Raw genomic sequence first — 20,111 nt, forward strand, 5'->3', positions numbered from 1 at the left:
TCCTCTGTGTCACTATGTACTGTGGGCTGAGAAAGTAATAATGTATGAAGGGTTGTCATACACTTCTTTGTTTGGTGTGAAGTGAAAATATAGCTTTGTTCTGTAGGCAGCAAATTACACCCTTGCCTAACACAAATGTTTCACCAGTATGTGATCGTAATAATATTACAAATTAATCACAGTAGACATGCCATAAAGTTATCTACCTCTGGACATTAAAGATAACTGTTTGTCGAGGGTTGAATTTGAATCAGTAATGCCTACCTAGTGGAATGTCAGACCTCTGGGCTTAATTATCAATTTGTTTATAATGTTAACTATAATGAATAATAATTCCTTAGATTTATATAACGCTTTTCTAGGCACTCAAAGCACTTTAAGATCAAATTGAATGCAGTTTTATTTTTATTATTATTATTATTATTATTATTATTATTATTATTATTATAGTTGCCTGGGAAACACTGCATACATGCATCATTGCAATGTAGAGAATGATTTAATGGACCTTATGAACTACGTTGAACTAGATACACCATTATGTAGGAGAGAAAGCAGAAATAACTGATAAATGAGAAGTTAGTGGAAGCTGTCTCGAATGCTTTATTAACTACAACAAAAACAATAGCCACATAAAACACATAGGCTATTATGCCTCTATTTTGATGCATCACTAAAACACAGCATGGCCTAAATGCAATTCATGTGCGTTAATGTGAAGGCACAGACCATTGAACATCAGTAATACATGTGTGATTATAAATGTTTTCAATTTCTCCCACTGCCTGAGAGAGTGTGGAACAGATCAAGAACAGATGTTGTTTGGGGATTTTTAACAAGCTGCTCCTTGCTGATCTTTGAATGTGTCTATTTTACAGGATTGTAGAAATTAGACCTAGATTGGTACAAAAGAGGGTTATTTCTAATCAGAGCTTGGCACGGTGGTGGCACCCATTGGGTCACTCCCACAGTGCCATGTGTCCAGCCTTGAGTCAGAGGAAGAGTGCTGTTGTCGGTCTGCGGGAGAGAATGTTCTGTCACATCCTACTGATATGCTAGTGGTTTTGTGCTAACTCTTGATTTATGTTGTTCTCCTCTGCCACATTTATTTAAGACAGCCTTTGGGCAGGCTGGTTTTCATCAGCCACAAGCAGTCAATGAACCATTACATCTCCTTCCAACCATTGATTTTTGTGTCTAATCTCCAAGGCTATGTCTGTTAATGTCTGCCCTTAAGGACATAAAAAGCCATCAAAGTCATGTCAAATGAAGGTGCAGTGACTTCAAGAGCTGTGGGCTAATGTCTTTTACGAGTAGCCTGCCATTATTCTGCCGTTTAAGTGTGGTCGCCACTAACTCTGCTTTACACCTATTGTAAATTCTTTTGAGAAGAAACGAGACAGTCATAAGGCAGCTATTTTCCAAGCTTAAATCACCACAACTTTTTTTCCTTTCACTGTGAGAGTCTTGACACTGGAAATCTGGCCTTTTTTCTAATAAAAATCCATCACCCTTTTTAGTGGAGATTATACGGTTTGTGAATAGGAAATCAAAAAGGGTGTTTGAGACAATTTTAGCTGTGGTCACCCCTAAGCCATTAAGGGATTTGCACAGTGAACTTTTTCTAAGACTCTTCAAGCTTCATTGGCTTTCTTCATAAAAAGCTTCATTTCATTCATGTGTTATCTGGGCTCAAGGGAGGAAGCACTTAAGCTTTAGGGTAACTGTGGGATCATTTTTTTCTCTGACACCTCAGAAATGAACAAACAAAATCAATCAATAAAAAAAACAAAGTGCTTTGAAATGATAATTACAAGAAACACTTTGCTTTTGAAGAAAAAAAAAGAAACGCACAGTTCTCACTAATATATTCTCCCAAATTCCAAGACTTTTGCAATGAAAGAGCATGATTCTACAGAAAAGCAGAAGGAGCATCTATTAAAGATCCAACTAGGAAATTTTGCATGACTCATTAGCTCATTAGCAACTCAATGGGTAAATACATTTGTAAAAAAATGATTCTCAAGGTAAACCATCTGTAGTAACATATTAACTGCAAAATGCTAACATTAGTGCTATAATAAAATAAACTCACCAGCCAATTTTAATAGGGGGAAATGTGATCTCAGATGTTTTGATTGTGTCATGTTTGTTGCCAGATGGGCTGATTTGAGTATTTCAGAAACTGCTGATCTGGGACTTTCTTGTTGATGAGAGAGGTCAGAGGAGTTTTGCCAGGCTGGTTCAACCATGGTGAGCGGAAAAGTATCAACATATAGATGGGCTACAACAGCAGACGACCACATGGGGTTCTAGTCCTGTCAGCCAAGAACCGGAATGTGAGGCTACAGTGGGCACAGGCTCACTGATGTGGACAGCAGTAGATTGGAAAACATTGCCTGGTCTTTTTTCAGTCATTAACTATTCAGTTTAGATGAGCCTGTGCCTGCTGTTGTGGTCAATCTACCTCAAGTTTCGGCACGTTTTCCCTTCTGATATGCTCTTCTGCGGCCCACAGTTAAAAAGAGTGGTTATTTGAGTTACCACAGACTTCCTGTCAGCTCGAGCCACTCTGACAATTCTCCTCTGATCTCTCTCAGCAACAAGACATTTCCACCTGCAGAACTACTGCTTGCTGGATGTTTTTTCCCCCGCATCTTTCCATGTAAACTTTAGAGACTGTGTGTAAAAAAAATAAATAAAAATCCAAGGAGATTATCAGTTTCCAAAATACTCAAACTGGTCCAACTGGTACCAACAACCATGCATCGGTCAAAGTCACTGAGGTCATATTTTTTCCCCTCATTCTTATGCTTGTTGTGAGCATTAAGCTCTGAAGCTCTTGACCATGATTGACCCAAAACCATGATTTTATGTATTGTGCTGCTGCCAAATGATTGGCTGATTGGATAACAGCACAAATAAGCAGGGGTTCAGGTATTCCTATTAAAGTGGCCAACGAGTGTATAGCAACATGAAATCTTTGTATGTGTCTTGTTTTCTTTTTTAATTAAAATAGTGGTGTGAATGGTATGCAGTAAATGTAATTTTGTCGCGAACATTTAAACTGATTAAAATGAACAGTGGGCTGGATTTGAGACTTTTTTTAAATCACAATCATGACTCAAGGCTCAGTAAAACAGATTGATGTTTAATTTATGATTTTTGCTGCTTTCATAGAAGAATCCCCTGCAGAACAACTGGCTGAACAAACCTATTCATATTCATATATGTAAAAGTTGTTTAGAGGATCTCATTCCAGTGGCTTGTACCGAAGCATGTAATTTTTTTCTGTAAGCCAATTAAAACTATGGCTAGCCTTCTTAATAACAATGACCTCTCAAAGTGGTAACTTTAATAATAATAACTACTGTAGAAGATTAGAGAGGAGGAAAAAACAGGCATATCATGGTTATAAACAGAAAAACACAATCTCATCAGAAAGGCTAAAGCATCAAATCATGCAAAATATTTAGCACAGAAATAAAACAGTTGAGAGCTGAAGAATTACCCTACACTGCCTTAAGGCATGCATATCACAGATTCTTATTAGAAGATTTTGTCGCTTAGTTACACCACCGTTCCAGTAGGCTACTTATCACATGTCTCGTACTTCCTCCCACAATTCTCCACAGGTATCTCCGTCAGCATTTCCACCTTCAGCCTGGTTGCCATAGCAATCGAGAGGTACAGTGCCATCTGCAACCCGCTGAAGTCACGGGCATGGCAGACCCGCTCGCATGCTTACAAAGTCATTGCCGCTACCTGGGTGCTGTCAGTGGGCATCATGATACCGTATCCGATCTTCAGCACGCTGGTGCCCTTCTCCAAACCCAACAACACCACTGCTCACATGTGTCGCCCAGACTGGCGTATAAGCCAAATGGAACAGATGTGGTGAGTTCAGTAATCACTATGTTTATCCTAATGAATTTGCAGTCAGCCAGCCAGATCTTGCACATGACTAGAATTCTTATAAGCACGAGTATAGTGGATTTCATAGACTATAAATCAAGACCTTAAAAAAGTGACAGCTGTTCTGTTCTGTTCTGCTGTCTTAACGTCAACCATTTGAGTTGGGGTTTTTTTTGGTAGATTTCCTCATATGAAAGCCTCCATCTGGAAAACTGTATGCATTTCCACAAAGCTGAGCATATTTCCAGTTTACTCAATGGGAATTACCTATACTTTAAGCTCTATACTACAGGGTGCACCAAAAGTCTCCATACTGTACAGAACACTTTTTAGCAAAATGTCTTCCAAAATTTTTCATACTTAGGTTAAGAATGCCTTTGACAAAGGAAAAACATATTGAAATCATTCTCATGGATCGGGATGTTGTCGCAAGGTTGTGATGGACAGGAAGCATGGCGAGCACATCACACACGACACGGTTGCCAAACGTATTAACAAATTCAAAAAGACTGGAAGTGTTGCAGACCAACCGAGAAGTGGACGTCCACGAACGTCCGCTGATGAAGGAACAACCGACATTGCTGGCAATCATAGTCCCCTATGTATGGAGACTTTTGGGACACCCTGTATTTCTGTACTACAGCTCCCCTCTTTCCAGTTTCTTATTAACCTCCACCTTCTCCTTAAGAGAGTAGATTTTCTATAACTCTTTGCTTTCTTCTCAAAGGACTGCACTGTTTTTTTTTTTTAGACTGGAGTGTAGTTATTTATCACAATAAATATTCACAGTATGGTAAGGTAGTCCGGTCATTTATCATTACTTTCAAATTTCCTTCAAGTGCACTCTGAAACAGAGCAGATAATGTTTGTTGTGCCAAAATCACTGGTTGGAAGTGATATTAAATACTAAGAGACATTATAGTGATTCTACAATTTGGGTGCCATTTGTGTCCGTATAGACATTTTAAACAGAGGCAAAATGCCCTTCAAAACAACCTACAGTATGTGTATGTTTCAGATAAATACCTTAAAACATTAATATAAAACCTATTTACAGCACTTTTTCTTTTTCTTTTTTTTTATATTCCAAGTCCATGATCAACACATTTTACCTTGAAATAACTGTTACTAAATCTAATGATTAATCACTATTCAAAAATCCGTCATTCCTTTTGCATTACTGTTTGATTCAATTTAACATCTCATGTTTTAAACAGACTTTTCTATGGGTCATCCATTACAGTCAAGAAAATGTACATTTTAGTATCCCACAATCATTTACTGAACACTGTTGCCTGAGCACATTCACCTATGAAATATTTAGATTATTCCACAAGCCACATATTTAAAAAACAAAAACCTGAATTCCTTGAAGATCATAGGAAGAAGAAAAGTATGTTCTCTCATTATTTTACTTTATTTTCAATAATATTGTGATATTGACTGATTACATCACTTTGCAAATACCTCCCTGTTACACAAATTATACACTCATGGAGCACTTTATTACGAATGATATACTAATTCTGGGTAGGGAATATGCTCCAATTCGCTCTCAAAACTCTTCATGGCATGCATTCCACAAGATGTTAGAAACATTCCTTTGAGATTCTGGTCCCTGTTGAAATGATTGTATCTAGCAGTTCCTGCAAATTTTTCAGGTGCACATTCATGCTGAGAATCTCCCATTCTACTACCTCCCCAAGGTGTTCCGATTTAGATCTGGTGTCTAGGAAGGCCACTGAAGAACACAGAAGATGGGTAAATTCTGGCCATGAAGGAATGCACATGATCAGCATCAATACTCAAATAGTCTGTGGTTTTCAAGCGATTATTGATTGGTATTAACAGGCCCAAAGTGTACCAAGAAAACATTCCATTACACTACCTCCACCAGCCTGGACTGCTGACACATCGCAGGTTAGGTCCATGGAGTCATGCTGTTGGTGCCAATTTCTGACCCTACCATCTGTGTGCCTCAACCGAAATCAAGATTCATCAGACCAGGCTACATTCTTCCAGTCTTCAACTGTCCAGGTTTGGTGAGCCTGTGCCCTCTGCAGCCTCAGCTTTCTGTTCTTGTCTGATAGAAGTGAAACCCGACGTGGTCTTCTGCTGTTGTAGCTCATCCGCCTCAAGGCTCAATGTGTTGTGCATTCTGAGATGCTTTTCTGCTCACCACAATTCTACAGAATGGTTATCTGAGTCACTGTAGCCTTTCATGACTCCACATGCCGAAGTGTCCTTGTGCAAGACATTGAACCTTAAGTTGCTCCCGATGGCAAGCTAGCGCCTTGCATGGCAGCTCTGATACCATTGGTGTGTGTGTGTGTGTGTGTGTGTGAATGGGTGAATGAGAACCAGTATAAAGCACTCTGTAGAACCGCTAAGGTTAAAAAAAAGAGCTATATAAGTGCAGACTATTTACCATTTCTGTCAGGTCAAACCAGTCTGGCCATTCTCTGTTGACCTCTCTCATCAACAAGGCATTTCCGTCTGCAGAACTGCCACTCACTGGATGTTTTTTTTCTATGTTGTACTATTCCGAGTAAACTCTAGAGACTGTTATGTGTGAAAATCCCAGGAGATCAGCAGTTATATAAATACTCAAACCAGCCAATCTAGCATTAACAATCATGCCATGGTCAAAATCACCGAGATCACATTTTCCCCCATTATGATGGTTGATGTGAACATTACCCGAAGCTGTTGGCCCGTATCTGCATGACTTTATGCATTGTAATGCTGCCACATGATTGACTGATAAGATATTTGCATGAATGAGTAGTACAAGTGTTCGTAATAAAATGCTAAGTGAGTGTAGATTGAAAGTAAATTATTAATTAAAAATTTGACGTTAAGTAAATGATTAGAAAGTCCTTAATAGTCCTTATTGATGCTACTTAATGACAATTGCATTTCTGTAAGCACATTAGCATATTCTCTTTAGCATATTCTCTAAAAGAAAAAAGAACATCGCTGCCATTGTCAACAAATAAATCTTTTTTTTAAATGAAATATTCATGTGAGAGATGGGTTCCTACATGACAAAGTGCACATTTTCTTATATTCAATGTAATTAAACGATATTTAGTGTGTCATCAAGGTTTTACTGCCTGTGTGAAATAGAGTGAGAGGTTAAACGGACTTTTAAGTGTTGAATGCATTTGTAATTCGTGGGCATGCAGAGGAGAAGGACCTTTCAGAGTAGTTACAGTGCTGTCTCTAAAGATGATGGTCAGTAAACTGTGAACACTGACTGTTTTACTGGGTTAATAATTACCTGGTAGTATTATCCTTGTTATTCTGAGAGGAGATATCTTAAGGTTCAAGCACAAGAATATTTCTCTCAGATAATGTCCTTGGCCATGCATTGCATCATCAGTTTTTTTTTTATGATGATGTTCTTGAGCTTGAATTTGACCCATCTCAAATCAGCACTTTGAGTTACCCCTGGGCATGGGCCATGAACTCACCTTGCCAGTGTAGAATGTATTAAAGACACCACAGTGATTGTGAAATGAATTTGAAAAGCCCAAGGGCTCTGATATCTAAACACAAGGCTTTGAGATCTCATTCAATGATACGAAAATAAAACAAAAGAAGCTTCCAGATCATCAGCGATCATTTCCCAGTGCCTTCATCAGTCCACTTCCTGAAGCCCTTTTGAGACAGTTTTGCTTTGATTGCTTGTGCCCTGGTGATGAATTTGAAAGCCACGTATGGAACAGGAAGACAAGTGTGTTTGAGATCAAATGAATGCAGAAAGACGTCAGAGAGATGAAAAAGATGAGCGCAAAGGACCAGCGGAGATGCATTCACGCAGCCCTCCCACGATGTCATTTGAATACCACAATGAAATAATACCAACATGCTTTGTGCATTTTTAGATACAAACCATGATTCAGTGCAGATATTAAGACAGAGGTTTATTGGTAACTGTCTTGTAGATTGCTCCCAATATTGTCAGTACTCTTTCATTGTTTTCTTGTTGTTGTGTTATTTTTTTTATTAATGAGACTTGAGTCAGTGCCTGGAGGTTGAGGATTGTGCTGATTTAATAACTCTTTAAAGCTCTTAGTAATCAGTAAGGCCACATATCACTAACTGAGCTGACACAAGTACTGTATCTGATAATTGCTTTAGTGGGTCTCATCTGCACAGGAACGTAGTTATTTTTTAAAAGTTTGTATTGATTCATTTTGTTTATTGATCTCTTTTTATTGTTCTTTCTCTCAGGTACGTCTTGCTGCTTTGTATTCTATTCTTCATCCCTGGTGTGGTGATGATCATTGCCTATGGCCTTATCTCCAGAGAGCTCTACCGTGGGATTCAGTTTGAGCTGGAGCAGAAGAATGACTGTAGAGGTGAGAAGCAAAACTATTCACTGAAAACAACTGAAAATGCTTCATAATGTATCTCCAACAGGATATTATTTATTTATTTATTTATTTATTTTAAAGCAAGATGTCTTTCTGTTTGTGTAATGATGAGGATCTCCTATCACAGGGCCCTTCAGAGTTTTAAGGCTGTGGCAAATATTTATTATTTCACTAATTGACTAAGCTGACAAATATATTCAAGAAATTCAATAAATCAATAAAGCAGTCAATCTAAATGGCCGCCATGTTGCTGGTTATCACAGTTGTATGTCATTTTGTATAAGCGCATCTGCCAAATGACATTTCTTTTTATGATACATAAATTGAATCTACATACTTTAACTAAACTACCTGAACATTTATTGTGACTTCACTGTGGCTCACTACTAAGAGTTCAGTAACTTAGATTTATTCCATTTCTTTCTTATTCCTAAAAACAATGGATATTTGGTTAAAAAATTGTTTTGGTCAAAGATAATATACAGTATATATTTAAGTATTTTGACATTAGAGTACTACATACATTGAATGGAAATGATTAAACTAATACTCACCACTGACACCAACTAGCCTCAAATGTTATTTAATTAGCCTGTATTAGGTAACTACATTCAGAAAACGATCTGATATCCAGTGCTATTATCATGTCCTTCTTTTTTTTTTTTTTTTTTAACAGCAGCCAAATTGTTCAATTGAACAAAACAATGAAAAGCCCCTCTACAGTGAAGCACATAGGTGTAGAAGCTTTAGTAATTTAGTAATCTTAAGCAAAGAACACACCTTAGCAATTTTTTATGAATATATAATCAAAAGGAGATTTAGTTGTGACATTGTTTAGTCCTTGTTCAGTTAGAAAACGCAATCAACATAGAAAAAGAGAGAAAGCATAGGCATATCAATAATAAGTACTTCATTTGGCAAGCTTAAATAGCCTATCATTTTATTTTACAGGGTTTTTTTTCTTACAAGAAACAATAGCACCTCAAATCAGTTCTTTTGTTCATTTTTACAGGTTATTTTTTATTTCAAGCAGTAAACATTTTCACTTTTCACCAAGACTGTTCGAATGACTGCTGAACTACTAGTATAAATACTGTAGAATCAATACTAGGTCAAATATTGAAATATGTAGGTAACACTTTATTTAAGGTTATCTACATTGGTCCTTCATAACACATTCATAAGCATTCCACAATTCTTTCATGATATAGTGCTGGAGGATTTATATCAGGCTTATGTTAAAAATTAAAAGAGAGAAATGAGAGAAAAGACAAGGTTGCTGGTTGTCGAGAATGGTTGTTTGAGTCTTTTGACTTGCCTGACACTAAGTTTATGAAACTTTGAGGCATGAAATTGAATGATGTATCCATTTGTCTCACATTATGTTAGGTGTACTGTATGTACTTCAGATAGGAGCATATAGGAGTAATGGGTTATTTGCATTCAAAACTATATATATATATATATATATATATATATATATATATATATATATATATAATTTCTTTTTTCACTTTTTTGTGAACCAATGCATTGTATTTCATGCCATATTTCAAAAAATTACTGTAGTGTTATCAAATTTGCATTTACACATATAGCATATTATAAACTGCATCCTGATTTCTATAAAGCTGCTTTGTGACAAGGTAATCAACAGCTCATTTCAGTTCAGATGTGCAGTAATACTGGCAGCACTGTGGATGCAGTGTTTAGGGTTATGAGCTCTTATTAGGTGATTCTGTCTCTGAAGACGGTTTGCTTTTATCAAAAACCTTTCTCGCAAAGATAATTTTCTTTAATGCTTCTTTTTGGTAAATACTTTAAAGTTGCATATTGCTTGAGCTCTCATCTCTTTAAAGCTTTCAGTTCCAGTTTCTACACAGGGGGTAAAAGCATTGGAGTGGTGTTGCGTGTTTCTCCAGCTGTGATGTATATGTCTGGTGCAAAGTATTATATAGGTGCAATAATGTAGTGCAATACACAAGCAAGGGCTTGGGGGGAATGTAGTGGTTGTAGTGTAGACCCATTTTGTGCTCTGATGAATGGACACCCTAAAGTTTGGAACACCTTAGTATGCAGTAAGAGAAAAAGACTTTTGCAGTGAGAGGAAAAACTCTCTCTCTGTCTGTCTGTCTCTCTCTCTCTCTCTCAATATTTCTTATTATGTGTTTGGACATGGTCAGCTCACGTGGCATGGCCTACATAGGTCATCGTTTTTCTCACACAGGTGTAGACACCCATTCATCACCCACTCATTCTCTGCAAATCCTCCTTCCATTAACAGCCAGTGGTTGACCACGCCCATGCTGCTTCACAGTTTATGCCCGATACTCATCCTTGCTTCAGTGGATAATCTCACCTGATACTATAGGTTAATCATAAACACTGTCCTGTGGTCATCGCAGGACTATTATTCACAATATGCCCATACTGAACATCCTTTTCAACACACTTGTTTGACACTGTCTTTATAGAATAAACTTGTGCAAGTGTAATGACTCAGAGTTCCCGTTTGAGTCTGGCTCCTCTCAAGGTTTCTTCTTTGTGTTGTCTCAGGGAGTTTTTCCTCGACACTGGCATCTTTGGTTTATGCATCTAGATCCTCAGCAGGGTCTCTATTAGGTGCTTTGTGACAACATCTACTGTTGAATTTAATTGGTTATAGTGGAATAAATATATAGTCCAGGGACTCCAGGGGTCAATAATGTATTGCCAAGGGGTCAATGATGTTTTTAGAAATCACCTTTAGGTGTCATTAGTAGCCCAGTGCTGTGAGCAGGGATAGGTGCTTGACTGGAGGTGATGTGTTGAGGTCATGGGCTGAGGATCATTTCAGGAGACTCAAACTCAAACAACCATGTTTACACCAGGTTGTTTCATGTGTCTTGGGGATTATCCATATTAAAATGCAGGTACACAAGATTCATTTGAATCCAGATCCACATTTGAATCCAAACCAGTTCAGGAAGAATGAGGCACATTTTACCTATGCTATACAAGTCTACACGCATCCGACTGTTCAAGCCATAATTTGCCCATGATTGCCGTATTTACCACCTTTTAAAGGAATACTTTCTTTTACATATAAATAAGAAATTCTGCTAACACTTCACTAAAGGATGCTGTTCATATGGATACATGAGACTTAAATAAGCCCTACATGACAGCTGACTGCTTTCTTCCATTTTGATGTTGACATGAGGTGTCTCATTCTACATCAGGAGCACTATTTGATTTGCAAGCTTATGAACATTTCAGCTTGAGCTGATTAGCAAATCATGCATTTCATTCTAATTAGCCAGTCACACATTTGAATGCAATTGAATATGCATGTGTTTAGAGTGGATCCAGAGCCTATACCGTGAATATGAGGGTAAAGCGGAATACACCCCAAACGATCATGTGTAAACAGGGTCAATGTGCTACACTTTAAATTTGTTTCAGCTTATGCATGTTTGCTGTTTCTACAGTTAGCTAATGCAGAGATACATTGTTGGTTGAAGGCATTGCAAGTATATATTTTTCTTATTCTTCTATCTTTCCTCTATAGATATTAACTGAGAAATGTTTAGTGTATTGAGCCTATGTTTGACCCTCGTTTAGATATATACAGGGTTGGGAGGGTTACTTCAAAAATGTATAGTTATACATTTTTAGTTATAGAGACCATTATAGTTACAAATTACTTCATAAAAAATGTAATCAGAAACATAATCCAAGTATCACAATATGAAAGTAATGTAATCTGATTACTATTGGATTACTTCAAGGTCACATATGTAAATAAAGTCAAGAGAAAAGCAAAATGATCTAAAATACTTTTATTTAGAGCTTATTTTAGGGATTAAAATCATGTTCAATGTTTGGATTTGTTTTAAGAAAATAAATAAATAAACAAACAAATAAAAGATCACTGTCTCTGATGCGGGAAACTTTGCATCACAAAAGTTAGGGTGACCGCATTCACCCTATTTTTTATTTTTTATTTTCCAAAAAAAGGACACCTTTTTTTTCGTGTCTTAATAGCGTTCAAAACAGTGTTACTATGAATGCAGATTTTAATACACTGAAAAAGACACACTATTAGCACTATTAGCATCACATAAATATATACAAATACCTACATTCTTTGGAATGTCCATGGAATAAAATAAAATATTAAATTCCACAATTGTACCTTCTGCCCCTTGTGCCATTATTTACACATTTGAATGGGCATGTAATACGAAGCAGTGTGATAACATGAGATTAAAATTGACCTTACATGGCCATGGGCATTGTTTTGACTCAGGACAGCTGTCATTTGCTGCTATTGTCAAGCAACTGTTTCACGCTGTACATGACAGTGCTTCGACCTCGTGAGTGCACTGAGAGTGGGCTTATGGTTGAGAGGCAGGGATTTGGCCAATGGTTGCTGCAAGCCTTTTATAATCGACCAATTAGTATGTGAGAAGGTACCTGTAATCTGATTACTTTGTGTTTTGACGTAACAGATTACAATTACCAGTTTTTTGTATCCTGATTACGTAACACCAATACATGTATTTTGTTACTCCCCAAGCCTGGTTATATACTAAGAGTGTCTATGATGTACATCGTTAGTGTATACTGTATCTCAGTGTATATACATCAAGCATTTAAAGATCTAGATGTTTAGAAGTCTAGATGTCAGTAGGTCTTCACAGTATAGTATCCATCTACCGATTCAAATATAGATGTATGGTGTAGTAATAAAAACAAAACCAAAAAAATCTTATAACATTTAAGAGTAGCGTTCTTAGGTCTACATAACACCTACAAAAGCTGTGCATGACAAGTGACCTGCAAACCTGCCAAAAATATTAATAAAGGTTTATTCCATCAAGCATCAGCTATGATAAAACCTACTTTATTCAATGTTGATTCTAAGATCATGTCATCTGTTTAAAGTGACTGATTTATATGACACAAGGTTGTGTTATAACATGTATAATAACTGACTTACTTCAGAATGCCATGGCAACCTATTTGTAGCTCTGTTACATCCGAATCACACAATGATGATGTAACATGTCGCATCATTTCCTTTCCACTATGGTCAGAAAAACAATTCATACTTCTATGGTGTAATGACATTGACATTGATAAGAATAAGAAAAATAAGAAACACACTGTGCTTAAGAGTTGGAAAAGCATAGATAGAATACATAGTTATGACTGTAATACTGTTATGTCACTGTTAAAGCCTTTACTATGACACTGTTATGTAGCAGGTTATGTACCAAATGCTGACAAGTAATCTTACTTAACACACTGAGTAAATATGTGCAAGATACTCACATTATGACCTCTTATAACACAACCATAAATCACCAAACATCGATATCACTTGACTCCGGTGTTATGCTGACATCAACACTTAAGAAAGCAGTCTTTTTGCCACCTAATACCTACCCGTCCGAGCCTCTTTCAATATTTAAATAGGTTTATGTCAGATGTTATGAAGACTTATGCAAGTATCATGTAGTCCTATGAACATCTCACATGCATAAAGTGAAATAGTGTCACTTAGTTGATCATTATGTTTACAAGCATTGATGTTTGACTCAGGTGTTTTCAACCAGACATCAGCACTGATGAAAGCAGTCACCTGATTAATGTCACCTGACGCCTTCTGGAATAAGCCTCTAAATGTTTATGTAGGTTTCTGTCAGTTGTTATTAAGGCATACTCAGTTATAATGCTCCCATATGAACATCCATCCATAAAGTGAAATAGTGAACCTTATGTCAAAAGCAACCTTACGTATATCAACAAACATCCATGTCAGTTGTTATAAAGGGCTTGTGCAAGTATATGTGCAGGTATATCAACAAACATCCATGTCAGTTGTTATATAGGGCTTGTGCAAGTATATGTGCAGGTATATCAACAAACATCTATGTCAGTTGTTATGAAGGGCTTGTGCAGGCCCTATCAACATCTCCCATAAGTGAAGTGAAATTGTAACACCAAGTTGAACACCAAGTTACACACTACTTTAAAAAAAAAAAAAATATATATATATATATATATATATATATATATATATATATATATATATATATATATATATATATATATACACACAACTGCTTAGGTTGTTCCGATAAACTACTGAAAGATAATTGACGTTCTCCTAACTTTACAATTTTTTTTATAACCAAATGATATAATACTTACCTATCCCTGCAGCTTTGGGTCATTTAATTAAATTCTCTCTTAAAATGTGAAATCATATGTAAGATAAAACAAAACTAAACTAAAATATCAGACTGGACCGTTGCCCTATTATAAATGTTCCATATTTTCCCCATTTCTGTTCTTAGCAATGAAGAATGGCATGAATGGCACCGTATCCTATGGCCAAGATGACAGTGATGGCTGCTACATCCAGGTTCCCAAGAAACCCCCAGCCATGCAGCTTTCCGCCATCAGCAACCCGGCCTCCTCCAAGCCGGAGAGGCCACGCAGCAACACCTCTGAAGCCAAACTCCTAGCCAAGAAGCGCGTGATCCGTATGCTGATCATCATTGTAGCCATGTTCTTCATCTGCTGGATGCCTCTGTATACAGTAAACACATGGAAGGCGTTTGACCAGCACTCAGCCAAACAGGCCCTCTCTGGCGCTCCCATTTCCTTCATCCAGCTGCTGTCTTACACGTCAGCCTGCGTCAACCCCGTCATCTACTGCTTCATGAATGTGCGCTTCCGCAAGGCGCTGCTGACCACCTTCGCCTGCTGCGGCCTGCTGTGCCGCAAGCGCAAGAGGAGGGAAGGTGATGATGAGGTCGTTGGCGTCACAGCTGCATCGATGTCTAAATTTAGTTACACCACAGTTAGCACAGTGGGGCCATGTTAACTTTGGATCTGGGGTTCGTCCAGATTGAATGAGTTTTAGGCACGTTTTTGTCTTGAGGGTCTCAAAGTGTTTTTGTATTTGTGAATAGTTTTGTGTAGTCTTCTTTCTGTCTTGATATTGTATTGATGTTAGAACTAATGAGAATGCCCAAGATGTTGCCAATGATGAGTAAACAGCATTGATGCTGATCCTCAGAGGAAATGTTTGAGCACATTCATTTAAAATACTATGGACAATCACTTAAAAAAACAAACAAAAAAAAACAACAACCCACAGATACCTGCTGAAAATCTACCTATCACAGCCATGTAGGAAAATCATGTAAATATTCAATCATTCCTACTGTGATACATATACGTATACTGCATGAAACAATATGTCAGTTAGATGCCTTGCCTTAGGTCAACTAAATAATGGCTACAAAATGGTACAACCATTCATTCATGAATAGAATATTATGGCATTATCATTTGTCCTCATCATTTATGGTTTAAGTGTGAGTCTGTGGTCTCTGCATTGTTGTCTGTGAATTATGTTTATGAACTGAGGAACCAAATTACAAGCATATATACACTTCATTACAAGCATATATTCCATAAAGAGATTATGCATCTTATTACCAAATCCTTATCCTTGATGCATACCTCTCAGCTTGCTGTCTTGAAGTTAGTACACTTGACCAATCCACTGTTTTACACTGCTGTTTTCATATTCTGTAAAGAATTTCACTAAGTAGCTCGTTCTGTTTGACCAATTTTGCTTCGGGAAATTGGGTTCGAGAGGAAGCTCAAGAAGCATTATAAACGATTTTTTTTTTCCTTTTTTTTTTTATTTTTTATTTTTTAGAAGGACATGCTGGCACTGTTCACAGTATTAAAATGCACATGCAGGCATACAGATGTACAGGAACACACTTAAAAAAAACAAACAAAAAAAAAACACCGTGGTAGTTGTCCTAATTGCTTTGTCGCTCGTTGCAAGCTGATGAGGCATTCTTGTTAAGCTCCTCTGAATATATAAATGGTAATCTCAGCCCTGTTTTGGAGTGAGTCTAATATTACATACAAGAATATCTTGAATTTTGCTTGGCCTTGATTGTGAATAAGGTAATTGTAGTGCTTTGGTTTGGTCTAATTTTATTCCTGAATAACATATTTAACTGAAATTCATATTTAGAATACTATGCTTTAACATGCTTTAGCTAAAAAAATAAGATGGGATTATATAAGGTATTGGAAAGGTGTTGATAATTTTTCTATAACAGCATGTCTTAAAGTATTCATTCCTCTTATACCACAGCAAGTTAGCCAGTGCTAACAAATTAAAATTATTAAATCGACTCAACTTTTTTTGCCATTTATTGTTCCATTGTGATGTTGTGGAATGCCTGAGAAACAAATCCCTTAGTAAGACAAAAAAAAGCAGTTTTTCATGGGCCAGTGATGGCTCAATGGTTAATCCTCTGGGTTACTGATCAGAAGGTTGGGCTTGACCATAACCCTAACCCTAACCCAGAAGACCCTTAACCATCGCTACTCCAGGGGTGCTGCATCATGGCTAACCCTGCACCCTAACCCCAACTTCCTAACAAACTGGGATATGAAAAGAAAAGAATTTCCCTAAACTGCTTCTTCTAATGAGAAATCTCAATGGCCTCTGCTCTAAAGACTCTCCCATGTCTTTAAAACTAATGCTAACACTGGAGACTCCGTCAAAAAGTGTTAAATAATCGTCACCTCGCGCTATTTATAATAGAATTATTATCCATATCAACAAATGACACACTTTTTTAAATTGTGTTTATGTAGAGCTTTCACCAAACCCTGTCAATTAAATAAGATACTAGAATGAGTGTATTATAATGAACTTGTGATATTGATACCTTGGAGCTTGACCTACTTATCAAGCTGTACTGTTAAAGAAATTAACCACCACTTTTTGACCAATCAGATTTTCAGAATTCAACCATGCTGTGGTATAAATTGGAATAGTAATCTAAATATTAAGCTTCATGGGGCTGACCAATTAAAATTTTTATTTTAGTTAAGCTTGGTGCAAACTGCTGTACGGTGTGGTTAGGGACACTGCAAACTAATGTAAATCACAGATGAAAGATGTTCTCTCTCTTTTTATCTTAATCTGCTCTCTCTCTCTCTCTCTCTCTCTCTCTCTCTCTCACACACACACACACACACACACACACACACACACACACAGATGGACTTGAGCAGATCTGGACTGGATTTTATATTTTTCTAACATGCTTATCTCTTCTCAGTCTGTACAATACACCCATATGTCTATACCCCTTTCCATTTACCTTCTCCTAAATTTTTATCTGTTTATCTCTCTGTGCCCCACTGTTTTATGGACCATCCTTGTATGTTGTAAAACTATATCAAACCCAGGAGCCTTGGGGCTAAAACACAAGCAATCTTTCTCAGTATGACAGGCCGCCTCTTGGTGAAGCAGGTGCTGTTATTTCTCCAAAGTTGCCAGCTTTGTGTTATGTGACAAAGTTTGTTCTAGTCCTTCAAGCGCTCTAAGCAATGTTTTGAACATGACACATTAAGCAGGCCAGCTACCCTTTTCATTCTGCTCTGACAAATCTAAATTTCTGTTTCCAAGACTACCATTCAATTTCACACAGGCCTTGATCAAACATAGCTTGAAGTAGCAAATGGAGCTTCAAACTGAAATAGAGCCCCGTGCAAATATAAACAATGAATAAAATAGTGGGGGGCAGAAAAACTTCCCCAAAGCTATAGGAAATGCAACAACCCAACAAATCTAATAATCCATTATCCTGCACTTATTTGCTCAGATGATAATACATTTGATAATCCATCTGTGATTGCACTAATAAGGAAGATGAAAAAATGACTAGAAGTCTCAAACCTGAAAACTCAATTAAAAATTATATTTGGCCAAATCCAAGAATCATAATTAGGTTCCACTGCAAAAACTGTAATTCGAGTTCATAGTCAAAAACAGGCAAAGGCCTGTACAATGAAATCCAAGGCCTGGACTCAACAATAAACATCAATAAACGCATGAAAGATATTCACAACGAACAACGACGCAACAGGGTATACATAGATAAACTAATCAAGGACCTTGAACAGGTGAACACAATCAGGCAACAAACCAATGAAAGGACAGGACTAGAACAGAAAATTAAAACATGAGCAAATAACATTTGATGCAACGTGAAAGGGGAAACTGTAACAATCAGTTTATTGCAAATCACACTACACCAAATAAGAACTTCTGCAATGATTGTAAATTCTTAAAAATAAGCAAAAGCCAATGAATGAACGAGTACATTTAGAGTGAACGGGATTCATTCGTAGGAAAACCAACTGCAACACTCTTACTGAAATTATACAGGTTTTCGATAGATGAGTATTTCTGCTTAGTGTCAGTACATATAAGTCTATTTATGTACCCAGTTACTATGAAGCATTTTATTTAATATGTGCCTTTGCAAGTATATTGAGTCCAGATAGTAGAAAAGTCCAGCCCAAGTATAAAAGTGACACATTCCAGGTGCCATATTTAACATTTTCAGCTAAATTCTGTATCATGCCTCAGATATGACCTCATCAAGTTGAATTGTGGATGTGTTCTGCCAGTGAGTTAATTGCATAATTGCATAGGTCATGTGTCAGATGAAAATAGTGAGTGTGGGCTGGAACTGAGTCATCACTCTTTCAGTTTTGGATATGTATATAAAGTTTTAAAACTTTTTTTTTTTTTTTAAATAAAGTAAATTAACAAGACTGGGCATAGGGTAAGACCTTTTGAATGATTATATGACTATAAAAGCATCTGAAGTATCTGCTGACATTGACTACCAACCCCATGCTGACATGGATCGTTAAAAAAAAAAAAACAACAACAATACTGTAAAAAATGCTGTAATTTATGACATATATATGACAAAAAAATTGTTTAGCATTAGTAAAAGGAAGACAACATATTTAACATTTAATTCAAATATTAACAATGTTGCTATTCTTGTGACACACATAGAATATTTTAGAGAATAGTTCCGTATTTCCTTAGTAATGGAACAGTTTGGAGTTAAAAATAAATCGACTCCTTCATTCCAAAGGTGTTTGAAGTTTGCTACTTTAGTTTTGCTCAGGAGTTACAATGCTAATGTTGCTAACACTATGGGAAACCTGTAGCTAACAGTTTAGCACTGTGTAAACGGCATATCTAAAGTGTCAACTGAGCTGCTTCTTTAAATGTTTTGTTTTTGTAGTAAGTATTTTCCGCCTTTTTATTTAATTTGAGCTGGATTCATAGCTGAATGTCACCAATAGAAAAATAGCTTTAATACAGTGTGAAAGGTGAATAGGCTATAAATAATTAATTGTGCGCTTTTTGTTTATTCATGGTGTTTGACTGTGGGGGGAATAAATGTAGTTATGTGTCTAAACGTCCGGAGATTAATCAGCCGTATGGGGACGGGGTACTCAAAGGAAATGGACCGTGCAACTTTTGTCATTATGTATACTGGCATCCAAATGTTAAGACAGTGACACTGGGAGTTTTAAATGTGTATTTGGCTGAAACACCAGAGTCTCTCGGCCACCGTAGCCTTAACAGAGTGAATGAGTGTCTGTGTGTACTGCCTGGCCATTCTTTTCCAAGCGGGACAGACAGAGCCTCTGCTCATTAATTGTGATTTAAAGATCATTGAATGTTAACTTGTATTCAACTGTTCATGCTCTATGTGTTCCGTGTTCTATCAGTTTTGTGCGGCATAAAAGTGAAATTGCTATTGCTCCCCAGACCTTAACATCTGGTTTAATCCATATTTTTGGTCTCGGTGATTAATAACATTCTGGTTTCTTGTGACTGAGAAAATGAGGACATTGTTCTCCAGGTGATGACAGCCAGTTCTATTTAGCAATTCAATAGTC

At 36.9% G+C, this 20,111-nt stretch overlaps 1 protein-coding gene across 1 annotated transcript in view; it reads left to right on the forward strand.

The window, feature by feature from the left end:
- cckbra (cholecystokinin B receptor a) overlaps nt 1–19,107 on the forward strand; it is a 28,674-nt gene extending 9,567 nt beyond the window's left edge. The window contains exons 3-5 of the mRNA XM_053615805.1: nt 3,636–3,897; nt 8,155–8,282; nt 14,645–19,107. Coding sequence (XP_053471780.1) covers nt 3,636–3,897; nt 8,155–8,282; nt 14,645–15,177 — 923 coding nt within the window. The 3' untranslated portion in view covers nt 15,178–19,107. The remainder of the gene's footprint in view (nt 1–3,635; nt 3,898–8,154; nt 8,283–14,644) is intronic.
- Nucleotides 19,108–20,111: the final 1,004 nt, after the last annotated feature.

The sequence above is a fragment of the Ictalurus furcatus genome, chromosome 26 (assembly GCF_023375685.1).
Source record: "Ictalurus furcatus strain D&B chromosome 26, Billie_1.0, whole genome shotgun sequence".
NCBI lineage: Eukaryota > Metazoa > Chordata > Actinopteri > Siluriformes > Ictaluridae > Ictalurus > Ictalurus furcatus.